Raw genomic sequence first — 12,545 nt, 5'->3', positions numbered from 1 at the left:
CGTTGGGGGTCGGTCTCGGGTTCTGCTTCCGGGTCAGCGGCCGCGGCGGCTCCCGGTGCCGCCCCCTCACGCCGGGGGTCGCGGAGCCCCCCCGGAGCCCGGCCATGGCCACGCTGTTCCCGTCGCTGCTGCCCCGCGTCACCGAGGCGCTCTGGTTCAACCTCGACCGGCCCTGCGTGGACGAGACCGAGCTGCAGCAGCAGGAGCAGCAGCACCAGGCCTGGGTGGGCAACCGGCGGGGAACGGGGGCGAAACGGGGGGGATAAAGGGGGAACGGGGGGGATAAAGGGGTAACGGGGGGGGGATAAAGGGGGAACGAGGGGGGATAACGGGGGCGAGACCGGAGGGTAACGGGGGGGGTTAAGGGGGCGAGACCGGGGGGGGATAACGGGGGCGAGACTGGGGGTTAACGGGGGGGGATAAAGGGGGGGAATGGTGGGGGATAACGGGGGCTATACCGGCGGGGAACGGGGGGAATAAAGGGGGTAACGGCGGGGGGATAAAGGGGGCGAGACCGGGGGGTAACGGGGGGGGGATAACGGCGGGGAACCGGGGGGATAACGGGGGCGAGGCCGGCGGGGAACGGGGGGGGGATAAAGGGGGTAACGGGGGGGGAATAACGGGGGCGAGACCGGGCGGGAACGGGCGGGATAACGAGGAGGGATAAAGGGGGGAACGGGGGGGGATAAAGGGGGCGAGGCCGGGGGGGAACGGGGGGGATAACGAGGAGGGATAAAGGAGGGGGATAAAGGGGGCGAGGCCGGGGGGGAACGGAGGGGATAAAGGGGGGTAACGGGGGGGGATAACGAGGAGGGATAAAGGAGGGGGATAAAGGGGGTCAGACCGGGGGGTAACGGGGGGGGATAAAGGGGGTAACGGGGGCGAGGCCGGGGGGGAACAGGGGGGATAACGGGGAGGGATAAAGGGGGCCAGACTGGGGGGTAACACGGGGGGATAAAGGGGGGTAACGGGGGGGGATAACGGGGGCGAGACTGGGGGGGATAACGGGGGGGTTAAAGGGGATGAGACCGGGGGGTAACGGGGTGGGGGGGGGGATAACGGGGAGGGGGATAAAGGGGGCGAGACTGGGGGGGTACCAGGAGGGATAATGGGGAGGGGAGGGGGATACCGGGGGGGGAAGAGAGGGGTAACAGGGGAGGGGGCAAAAGGGGACGGGGAGAGAGAAAGGGACATGGGGAGCACTGAGAGAGCAGTGTGGGGAGGGGGGTGATGAGGGGTGGGGTAATGGGGAGGGGGAGACCAGGAGAGGGACACAGGGGGGGGATAATGGGGGGAGGGGGATGTGGGGGAGAGAAAGGGGACACTGAGGGGGGGGAGTTGGGCACCAAAGGGGGGGCCACAGGGGGGTGGGATAATGGGGAGGGGGAGGAGATGGGGACATGAGGATAGGGGAGGGGGATAAGGGAGGAGGACAGCAAGGGGAGGGGGGGACACATGGGGAGGGGGATACTGAGAGGGGGGAGAAGGGGACACCAGGGGGGTGGGAGGGGGATACTGGGGGGGGTGGGATAATGGGGGAGAGGGGAGATGGGGATAAGGGGGGAGGGGGACACTGGGAAGGGGGGTGGGCACTGGGGGAGGGGGGTTGTGAGGGATAATGGGAGGGGGGGAACCCCCTGAGTGACCCCCCCTGGGAGGTGGGGGTGGGGGGTGAAACCCCTCCCTGTGTGATTAAAATGAACATGAATGAGCTCAGTGGTTAGACTGGTGTTAATTTGTTAATTAGCAGAGATAATGAGTCATTACACACACACACACCCCGGGGGGGGGGGGGGGGGGGCTGTAATTAGGGCTGGGGCTTAATTAACAACGAAGGGAAATGGAGGGGGGGGGTTGGGGGGATTCAAAGTGTGCTGGGGGGGTGTTTGGGTGCTGTGGAGATGGTGGGGGGGGGTATTTGGGTGCTGTAGGGGTTGTTTGGGTGCTGTTGGGGTGCTGGAGGAGGTCTTTGGGTGCCATGGGGGGTATTTGGGTGCTGTGGGGGTGCTGTAGGGGGTGTTTGGGTACTGAGGGGGTGTTTGGGTGCTGTGGGGGTGCCGTGGGGGGCTGTTTGGTTGCTCTGGGGGTGCTGTGTGGGCTGTTTGGGGGCTGTGGGGGGTGTTTAGGGGCTGTTTGGGCTGCTGTGTGGGATATTTGGGTGCTGGGGGCTGTTTGGGGGCTGTGGAGGTGCCATGGGGAGGTGTTTGGTTGCTGTGGGGGCTGTGGGGGTGCCATGGGGAGGTGTTTGGGTGCTGTGGGGGCTGTTTGGGTGCTGTGGAGGTGCCATGGGGAGGTGTTTGGGTGCTGTGGGGGCTGTTTGGGTGCTGTGGGGGTACCATGGGGAGGTGTTTGGGTGCTGTGGGGGCTGTTTGGGTGCTGTGGGGGTGCCATGGGGAGGTGTTTGGGTGCTGTGGGGGCTGTTTGGGTGCTGTGGGGGTACCATGGGGAGGTGTTTGGGTGCTGTGGGGGCTGTTTGGGTGCTGTGGGGGTGCCATGGGGAGGTGTTTGGTTGCTGTGGGGGCTGTTTGGGGGCTGTGGAGGTGCCATGGGGAGGTGTTTGGGTGCTGTGGGGGCTGTTTGGGGGCTGTGGGGGTGCCATGGGGAGGTGTTTGGTTGCTGTGGGGGCTGTTTGGGTGCTGTGGAGGTGCCATGGGGAGGTGTTTGGGTGCTGTGGGGGCTGTTTGGGGGCTGTGGGGGTGCCATGGGGAGGTGTTTGGGTGCTGGGGGGGCTGTTTGGGTGCTGTGGGGGTGCCATGGGGAGGTGTTTGGGTGCTGTGGGGGCTGTTTGGGTGCTGTGGGGGTACCATGGGGAGGTGTTTGGGTGCTGTGGGGGCTGTTTGGGTGCTGTGGGGGTGCCATGGGGAGGTGTTTGGGTGCTGTGGGTGCTGTGGGGGTGCCATGGGGAGGTGTTTGGGTGCTGGGGGGGCTGTTTGGGTGCTGGGGGGGGTGCCATGAGGGGCTGTTTGGGTGCTGTGGAGGTGTCATGAGGGGGCTGTTTGGTTGCTCTGGGGGTGCTGTGTGGGCTGTTTGGGGGCTGTGGAGGGTGTTTAGGGGCTGTTTGGGCTGCTGTGTGGGATATTTGGACTGGGGCTGTTTGGGGGCTGTGGAGGTGCCATGGGGAGGTGTTTGGTTGCTGTAGGGGCTGTTTGGGGGCTGTGGAGGTGCCATGGGGAGGTGTTTGGTTGCTGTGGGGGCTGTTTGGGCGCTGTGGGGGGTGCCATGGGGAGGTGTTTGGGTGCTGTGGGTACTGTGGGGGTGCCATGGGGGGCTGTTTGGGTGCTGGGGGGTGCCATGAGGAGGTGTTTGGGTGCTGGGGGGGCTGTTTGGGTGCTGGGGGGGGCTGTTTGGGTGATGTGGGGGTGCTGGGGCCATGCTCCCCCCCCTGCCCCAGCTGCAGAGCATCGCTGAGAAGGACAACAACCTGGTGCCCATCGGGAAACCGGCCTCTGAGGTGGGTATGGGGGCTGGGGAGTGGGACCCCCCCAGGCCTTGGGGTGCTGTGGGGGGTGCTGCAGCTGCCCCTGCCCACAGCACTACGATGAGGAGGAGGAGGAGGACGATGAGGATGATGAGGACAGCGAGGAGGACTCGGAGGATGACGAGGACATGCAGGACATGGATGAGATGAACGACTACAACGAGTCCCCTGACGATGGGGAGATCAATGAGGTGAGGGGAGGGGCTGGGGCTGACCCCCATCTCCCTGGCACCCCAAAGGGGGGGTGTGGGGAGCCCTGGAGGTGGGGGGGGGGGGATCCCTCTCTCCCTGCCCCTGGGAGGAGGAGGGATGGGGCTGGCTCAGTGTGAGGGGGGGCTCAGGGTGTTTCTCTTGCCAGGTGGATATGGAGGGGGCAGAGCAGGATCAGGACCAGTGGATGATCTGAGCCCTGGGGCTGTGCCAGGGGCAGGGGGGGAGTTTGGGGTGCTGCTGGGGCTCAGCCTGGGGGGGATCTGTTCTAATAAACTCTTGTTTTCAAGGATACAGCTCCTGGATTGAATGGGGGGGGGTGCTGTGGTCACTGGGGGTGTCCCTGTGCCCCCCTGGTGCCAGCACAGCACAGGGACCTGCAGAGCTCATCCAGTGCAGCCCCCTGCCAGAGCAGCAGCACCTAGAGCAGGGCACACAGGGACTCATCCAGCTGGGTTGGGATGGCTGCAGAGAAGGAGCCTCACAAAGCTGCCTGATGCAGCAGAGCCTGAGGTGCCAGGGAGGGAGCTGTGGGCAGGCTGAGAGTTGGGCACAGAGGAGGGTGCTGAGGTTGCCCAAGGGCAGAGTCCTGCAGCTGGGGAGGAACCAGCCCCTGCAGCAGCACAGGCTGGGGGTGAGCTGCTGGAGAGCAGCTCTGGGACAGGGACCTGGCACTGCTGGGGGGCAGCAACTGCCCAAGTGCTGCAGAGAGGCCAGTGCAGGGCTGCCAGGTGCTGAGGGGCTGCAACATGTGTGTGAGGAGGAAAGGCTGCAGCCCTGGGGCTGCTCAGCCTGGGGAACAGAAGCCTGAGCTCAGGGGCACCTCAGCAACACTCACAAGCACCTAAAGGCTCCTGCAAGGTGCTGAAAGGCTCAGGAGCAAGTGCTTTGGTGCTGAGGGGAGGGAGCCCTGGCCCAGGCTGCCCAGGGAGGGTGTGGAGGCTCCTGCTCAGGAGGTTCCCAACCCCCCCTGGACACGTTCCTGTGCCCCCTGAGCCAGGGGCAGCTGCTGGAGCAGGGGCTGGGCTGCAGCAGCTCTGCAGGACCCTGCCCACCCCTTTCCCTCCCCGTGGCGCTTTGCCCCCGCCCCTCGCTGGGCTCAGCCGGTGCCGCCGGGCTGGGCCGGGCTGTGCTGGGCCGGGCTGGGCTGGGCCGGGCTGTGCTGGGCTGGGCCGGTGTAGCGCAGCTCCGCCAGCCCGTCGGGGATGCCGGGGCAGTACTCGAGGCTGGCGCGGTGCAGGCGCGTGTGGAAGCGGCCGCAGCTCCGCGCGTACTGCAGGAACCGCGGCGCCCCGGGGAACAGCACATGGTCGGCCAGCACCGTGGCGCCCGGCGCCAGCAGCCGCAGCCGCTCCAGCAGCCGCAGGTCCCGCACGTAGCGGCGCTTCCAGTGGTCCATGAACACGAAATCCGCCTGGGCCAGGCGGTGCCGGCGCCGCAGCTGCGGGATCACCTCGGCCGACGGACCCACGATCAGCTGCACCTGCGATGCAACGGCACGGCCGAGCTGGCAGACCTGCACCCAGCACCCTGCACCCAGCACCCTGCAACCTGCCCTCCTGCCCCCTGCCCCCTGCACCCTGCCCCCTGGACCCTGCCCTCTGCACCCTGCCTCCTGGACCCTGCACCCAGCACCCTGCCTCCTGCACCCAGCACCCTGCACCCTGCACCCTGCCCCCCTGCCTCCTGGACCCTGCACCCTGCCCTCCTGCATCCTGCCCCCTGCCCTATGCCCCCTGCACCCTGCACCCTGCCCTCTGCACCCAGCACCCTGCACCATGCCCTCTGCACCCTGCCTCCTGGACCCCTGCCCTCTGCACCCAGCACCCTGCCCCCTGCCCTCCTGCATCCTGCACCCTGCCTCCTGGACCCTGCCCTCTGCACTCTGCACCCTGCCTCCTGGACCCTGCACCCAGCACCCTGCCCCCTGCACCCTGCCCTCTGCACCCAGCACCCTGCCCCCTGCACCCTGCCCTCCTGCATCCTGCACCCTGCCTCCTGGACCCTGCACCTTGCCCCCTGCACCCAGCACCCTGCCTCCTGCACCCTGCCCGTGCCAGGGCTGCCAACCCACCCCTGCGCCCTGCCCTCTGCACCCAGCACCCTGCCCCTGGACCCTGCCCCCTGGACCCTGCCCCCTGGACCCTGCACCCAGCACACTGCCTCCTGCACCCTGCCCCCTGCACCCTGCCCATGCCAGGGCTGCCAACCCACCCCTGCCCCCTGCCTCCTGCCCCCTGCCTCCTGCACCCTGCCCCCTGCCCACCCCCTCCCCATGCCAGGGCTGCCAAACCGCCCCTGCCCCCTGCCCCCTGCCTCCTGCCCCCTGGACCCTGCCCCCTGCACCCAGCACCCAGCACTCTGCCCCCTGCCCTCTGCCCCCTGCCCTCTGCCCCCTGCCCTCTGCCTCCCTGCACCCTGCCCCCTGCACCCGCCCCCAGCACCCTGCCCCCTGCCCATGCCCCCTGCTCACCCCCTCCCCATGCCAGGGCTGCCAACCCGCCCCTGCCCCTTGCCCCCTGCCCCCTGGACCCTGCCCCCTGGACCCTGCCCACGCCCCCTGCCCGCCCCCTCCCCATGCCAGGGCTGCCAACCCACCCCTGCCCCCTGCACCCTGCCCTTTGCACCCTGCCCCCTGCACCCAGCACCCTGCCCCCTGCCCGCCCCCTTCCCGTGCCAGGGCTGCCAAACCTCCTCCTGCCCCCTCCCCACGCCCCCTGCCCGCCCCCTGCCCGTGCCAGGGCTGCCAGCCCACCCCTGCACCCTGCCCCCTACACCCCGCCCACGGCCTCTGCCCCCTCCCCATGCCAGCGCTGCCAACCCGCCCCTGCCCCCTTCCCGTGCCAGGGCTGCCAAACCTCCCCTTGCCCCCTTCCCATGCTCCTCGCCCTGCCCCTGCCAGGGCTGCCAGCCCTCCCCTGCCCCCCGCCCACCCTTTCCCGTGCCAGGGCTGCCCCCCCCTCCCCGCCCACCCCTCCCGGTGCCCGGTGCCGGTGCCCGGGGCGGCTCTCACGGTGCGCTCGTCGAAGCCGGCCATGCGGATGACCTTGCTGGCCACGGCGGCGTGCCGCGGGTTGTCCTCCACGGTGCAGAGGCGGGCGCCGGGCGGCAGCGCCCGTGCCAGCAGCACCGTGCCGTAGCCGCAGTACGTGCCCAGCTCCAGCACCCGCCGCGGGGCGCGCTCCCGCACCAGCCGCTCCACGATCCTGCCTGGCACACGGGCACAGCTCGGCACACACCCCGTGCCACGCACGGAGCCCCAGTGCCCACCCTGTGCCATGCACAGACCCCCTAGTGCCCACCCCGTGCCACGCACGGAGCCCCAGTGCCCACCCTGTGCCACGCACGGAGCCCCAGTGCCCACCCTGTGCCATGCACAGACCCCCTAGTGCCCACCCCGTGCCACGCACAGAGCCCCAGTGCCCACCCTGTGCCACGCACGGGGCCCCAGTGCCCACCCCGTGCCACGCACGGAGCCCCAGTGCCCACCCTGTGCCATGCACAGACCCCCTAGTGCCCACCCCGTGCCACGCACAGAGCCCCAGTGCCCACCCTGTGCCACGCACGGGGCCCCAGTGCCCACCCCGTGCCATGCACAGACCCCCAGTGCCCACCCCGTGCCACGCACAGAGCCCCAGTGTCCACCCTCTGCCATGCACAGACCCCCAGTGCCACGCACGGAGCCCCAGTGCCCACCCTGTGCCATGCACAGACCCCCTAGTGCCCACCCCGTGCCACGCACAGAGCCCCAGTGTCCACCCTGTGCCATGCACAGACCCCCCAGTGCCATGCACGGAGCCCCAGTGCCCACCCTCTGCCATGCACAGACCCCCCAGTGCCATGCACGGAGCCCCAGTGCCCACCCTGTGCCATGCACAGACCCCCCAGTGTCACGCACAGAGCCCCCAGTGCCATGCATGGAGCCCCCACTGCCCACCCTGTGCCACACACATACCCCAGTGCCACGCACGGAGCCCCAGTGCCCACCCTGTGCCATGCACAGACCCCCCAGTGCCACGCACAGACCCCCCCAGTGCCCACCCTGTGCCATGCACGGAGCCTCAGTGCCCACCCTGTGCCATGCACAGATCCCCTAGTGCCCACCCCGTGCCACGCACGGAGCCCCAGTGCCCACCCTGTGCCATGCACAGACCCCCCAGTGCCACGCACAGACCCCCCAGTGCCCACCCTGTGCCATGCATGGAGCCCCCAGTGCCCACCCTGTGCCATGCACAGACCTCCAGTGCCACGCACAGAGCCCCAGTGCCCACCCTGTGCCATGCACAGACCCCCCTAGTGCCATGCACGGAGCCCCAGTGCCCACCCTGTGCCATGCACAGACCCCCCAGTGCCATGGATGGAGCCCCCAGTGCCCACCCTGTGCCATGCACAGACCCCCCAGTGCCCACCCTGTGCCATGCACAGACCCCCCAGTGCCATGCACGGAGCCCCAGTGCCCACCCTGTGCCATGCACGGACCCCCCCCCCCAACAGTGCCCACCCTGTGCCACACACAGACCCCTCAGTGCCCACCCTGTGCCATGCATGGACCCCCCCGTGCCCACCCTGTGCCACACACAGACCCCTCAGTACCACGCACAGACCCCCCAGTGCCATGCACAGAGCCCCCAGTGCCCACCCTGTGCCATACACACAGCCCTGTGCCACACACAGACCCCCCCCCAACAGTGCCCACCCTGTGCCACACACCCCTGTGCCATGCACGGAGCCCCCAGTGCCCACCCTGTGCCACATACACACCCCTGTGCCACACACAGACCCCTGTTGCCCGCCCAAAACCCCCATCTCTCCTCTCCCCTCATGCCATTGGTCTTGTGGCTGTGCCAATGGCACCACAGCCATGCCAACAGCACCATGGCCATGCCACTGGTGCCATGGCCATGCCATTGGTCCTGTAGCTATGCCAATAGTGCCATGGCCATGCCAGCAGGGCTGTGCCATGTCATTGCTCTCATGCCCATGCCAACAGTGCTGTGGCCATGCTGATGGTGTCACAGCCATGCCATTGGTGCCATGCCCATGCCACTGGTCCTGTGGCTGTGCCAATGGTGCCATGGCCATGCCATTGCTTCTATGGCCATGCCATTGGTCCTGTAGCCATGCCAACAGCAGCACAGCCATTCCCATGGTGCCATGTCCATGCCATTGGTTCCATGGACATGCCAACAGCACCACAGCCATTTCCATGGTGACATGGCCATGCCATGGGTTCTATGGCCATGCCATTGGTCTTGCAGCCATGCCAACAGCACCACAGCCATTCCCATGCTGCCATGTCCATGCCAATGGTACCATGGCCATGCCAACAGCACCATGGCCATGCCAACAGCACCACAGCCATTCCCATGCTGCCATGTCCATGCCAATGATCTACAGGCATACCAACTGCACCATGGCCATGCCAACAGCACAACAGCCATTCCCACATTGCCGTGCCCATGCCATGGGTTCCATGGCCATGCCAACAGCACCATGACCATGCCATGTCCATGCCATGTGTTCCATGGCCATGCACTTGGTTCCATGGCCATGCTAACAGCACCATGACTATGCCAACAGCACCACAGCCATTCCCATGGTGCCATGGCCATGCTCTTGGTTCCATGGCCATGCCAACAGCAGCATGACTGTGCCATGTCCATGCCATGTGTTCCATGGCCATGCCAATGGTACCATGGCCATGCCAACAGCACCACAGCCATTCCCATGGTGCCATGTCCATGCCATTGGTTCCATGGCCATGCCAGCAGCACCATGACCATTCCATGTCCATGCCATTGGTTCCATGGCCATGCCAGCAGCACCATGACCATGCCATGTCAATGCCACGTGTTCCATGGCCATGCCAATGGTTCCATGGCCGTGCCAGCAGCACCGTGGCCGTGCCAAGCAGAGGCTGAGCCTCACCTTTGACGGGCCCCACGCCGCTGAGGTGCTCGCAGTGGTAGCTCCAGCGGTCGAAGGTGAGCAGGATGTGGCCGGGGTCGCCGGGGATGCCGTGGCTCAGCACGTACTGGAAGGCTCGTTGCTCCCGGGACACGCCGCTCAGCCGGTCCCGCAGCCAGCTCAGCACCACGGCGCGGTACAGCAGCAGCACGTGGTGCCGGTAACGCAGCAGCAGCGTCAGCAGCAGCGGCACGAAGGCCAGAGCGATGGCTGGGGACACCATGGCTGGGGAAGGGAACCCCCCAGGGACAGCTGGGACAGGGGAAGGGGACTTGCAGAGCCCAGAGAAGCACAGAAGCACTGAGGCTGGGAAAGGTCCTGGAGCTGCTGGAGCCCAGCCCTGAGCTCCCCCTGCCACAGCCAGCACTGAGCCACAGCCCTCAGCACCTCAGCCCAGGGCTTTGGGATCCCTCCAGGGCTGGGCACTGCCCCAGCTCCCTGGGCAGCCTGGCACAGGGCTGACACCCCTCTCAGGGACACAGTTCTGCCTCAGCTCCAGCCTCAGCCTCCCCTGGGGCAGCTCCAGCCCCTTTCCTGTAGCTCATGTGTTGTAGCTCAGGAACAAAGACAGACCCCCCAGTCTCCAACCTCAACCTCCCCTGGGCTCAACACCCCCATTCCCTCAGCCCCTTGTGCTCCAGCCCCTTCCCCAGCCTCACCCTGCAGCCTCTGTCTCCAGGCTCTTGCTCCTTCAGCCCTCTTGCTCCAACTCCAGCCCCTTCCCTCTTGTTTTGGAGCTCAGGAGCAGAGACTGACCCTCCAACCTCAACCTCCCCTGGGGCAACTCCAGCCCCTTCCCTCTTGTCCTGTCACTTGGAGCTCAGGAGCAGAGACCAATCTCCCCAGGCACAGGCTGCTGTGAGGGAGTGTCAGAGAGTGCTGCTGTGTCCCCTCAGGCTCCTCTTCTCCAGGCTCAGCACCCCCATTCCCTCAGCCCCTCCCCAGCCCCTTGTGCTCCAGCCCCTTCCCCAGCTCTGTGCCCGGCTCTGGCCACGCTGCAGCCCCTCAGTGTCCCTGTGGCAGTGAGTGAGGGGCCCAGCACCATGCACTGACACAGCCCTGCAGCTGCAGCCTCCCCAGGGCCCAGCACGGGGTTCAGTCCCAGCCCTGCTGAGCCCAGCCAGGCTGCCCTTGGCCATCTCGTCCCAGCTCTGCCCCCAGCCCTGTGCCCCACGGCTGGCACCTACCTGTGCTCGGCAGCGGGTGTGCAGGGGCAGCAGGCAGGGTGTGCAGCAGGCAGGGTGTGCAGCAGGCAGGGTGTGCAGGGTGTGCAGGAGGCAGGGTGTGCAACAGGCAGGGTGTGCAGCAGGCAGGGTGTGCAGGGTGTGCAGGGTGTGCAGGGTGTGCAACAGGCAGGGTGTGCAGCAGGCAGGGTGTGCAGGGTGTGCAGGGTGTGCAGGGTGTGCAGCAGGCAGGGTGTGCAGGGTGTGCAGGGTGTGCAGGGGCTGCAGGCAGGGTGTGCAGCAGGCAGGGTGTGCAGGGTGTGCAGCAGGCAGGGTGTGCAGGGTGTGCAGGGTGTGCAGGGTGTGCAACAGGCAGGGTGTGCAGCAGGCAGGGTGTGCAGGGTGTGCAGGGTGTGCAGGGTGTGCAGGGTGTGCAGGGTGTGCAGCAGGCAGGGTGTGCAGGAGGCAGGGTGTGCAGGGTGTGCAGGGTGTGCAGGGTGTGCAGGGGCTGCAGGCAGGGTGTGCAGCAGGCAGGGTGTGCAGGGTGTGCAGCAGGCAGGGTGTGCAGGGTGTGCAGGGTGTGCAGGGCAGCAGGCAGGGTGTGCAGGGTGTGCAGGGGGTGCAGCAGGCAGGGTGTGCAGGGTGTGCAGGGTGTGCAGGGTGTGCAGGGGCAGCAGGGAGGGTGTGCAGGAGGCAGGGTGTGCAGGAGGCAGGGTGTGCAGGGTGTGCAGGGTGTGCAGGGTGTGCAGCAGGCAGGGTGTGCAGGGTGTGCAGGGAGTGCAGGGGCAGCAGGCAGGGTGTGCAGGGTGTGCAGGGAGTGCAGGGTGTGCAGGGTGTGCAGGGGATGCAGCAGGCAGGGTGTGCAGGGTGTGCAGCAGGCAGGGTGTGCAGGGTGTGCAGGGTGTGCAGGGTGTGCAGCAGGCAGGGTGTGCAGGGTGTGCAGGGTGTGCAGGAGGCAGGGTGTGCAGGGTGTGCAGGGGCAGCAGGGAGGGTGTGCAGGGTGTGCAGGGTGTGCAGGGGCAGCAGGGAGGGTGTGCAGGGTGTGCAGGGAGTGCAGGGCAGCAGACAGAGCTCTCGTGTGTCCCTGTGTCCCTGAGCCCTGCCAAACACTCAATTATTGATGGTGGCTCCTCGGGCAGCGGCTCCGGCTCCAGTTACAGGCGGCAGCGGGGCCGGGGCTGCCCCAGGGCTGGGGGCTCACACCGGGGCTGGGGCTTTACACTGGGGCTTTATACTGGGACTGGGGTCTCTCACTGGGGCTGGGGCTGGGGCTTTAGACTGAGGCTGGGGTCTCACACTGGGGCTGGGGCTTTATACTGGGGCTGGGGCTTTACACTGGGGCTTCATACTGGGGCTGGGGCTTTATACTGGGGCTTTATACTGGGGCTGGGGTCTCACACCGGGGCTGGGGCTTTATACTGGGGCTTTATACTGGGGCTGGGGTCTCACACTGGGATTGGCATCCCAACACTGGGTGGGACTGGGACCTTATACTGGAGCCAGGTGCTTCATATTGGGGCTGGGGTCTCAATGCTGGGACTGGGGTCTTGATACTGGGGCTAGAGGCTCAATACTGGGACTAGAGCCTTACACTGGGGCTGGGGTCTCACACTGGGGCTGGGGCTTTATATTGGGGCTGGGGTCTCAACACTGGGGCTGGGGTCTCTGCACTGGGACTGAGGCCTTATACTGGGACCAGGGTCCTGATACTGGGGTCTCACATCTCC

At 67.0% G+C, this 12,545-nt stretch overlaps 2 protein-coding genes across 4 annotated transcripts; one reads left to right on the top strand and one right to left on the bottom strand.

Annotated features, from left to right (window-relative positions):
• Positions 1-11: 11 nt before the first annotated feature.
• ANAPC15 (anaphase promoting complex subunit 15) lies at positions 12-3,923 on the top strand. Of its 3 annotated transcripts, none has more exons than XM_062020330.1 (4): positions 12-224; positions 3,392-3,451; positions 3,532-3,669; positions 3,837-3,923. In XM_062020330.1, the coding sequence occupies exons 1-4, from the start codon at positions 105-107 to the stop codon at positions 3,882-3,884; spliced, it is 366 nt and encodes a 121-aa protein (XP_061876314.1). In that variant the 5' UTR covers positions 12-104; the 3' UTR covers positions 3,885-3,923. The 3 variants fall into 3 exon arrangements, with proteins under 3 accessions (XP_061876314.1, XP_061876312.1, XP_061876311.1); XM_062020328.1 differs by having other exon boundaries at positions 3,398-3,451; positions 3,820-3,910; XM_062020327.1 differs by having other exon boundaries at positions 3,820-3,910.
• Positions 3,924-3,973: 50 nt separating this feature from the next.
• On the bottom strand, positions 3,974-9,878 carry LOC104557311 (transmembrane O-methyltransferase homolog). Its single transcript, XM_062020436.1, has 4 exons — positions 9,617-9,878; positions 6,702-6,898; positions 4,842-5,171; positions 3,974-3,988 (listed from the first exon to the last, which is right to left on the bottom strand). The coding sequence occupies exons 1-4, from the start codon at positions 9,876-9,878 to the stop codon at positions 3,974-3,976; spliced, it is 804 nt and encodes a 267-aa protein (XP_061876420.1).
• Between the last annotated feature and the right edge of the window lie 2,667 nt (positions 9,879-12,545).

This window comes from Colius striatus, chromosome 1 (genome assembly GCF_028858725.1).
Source record: "Colius striatus isolate bColStr4 chromosome 1, bColStr4.1.hap1, whole genome shotgun sequence".
Taxonomy (NCBI): domain Eukaryota; kingdom Metazoa; phylum Chordata; class Aves; order Coliiformes; family Coliidae; genus Colius; species Colius striatus.
This window is presented reverse-complemented; position numbering and strand designations above follow the sequence as displayed.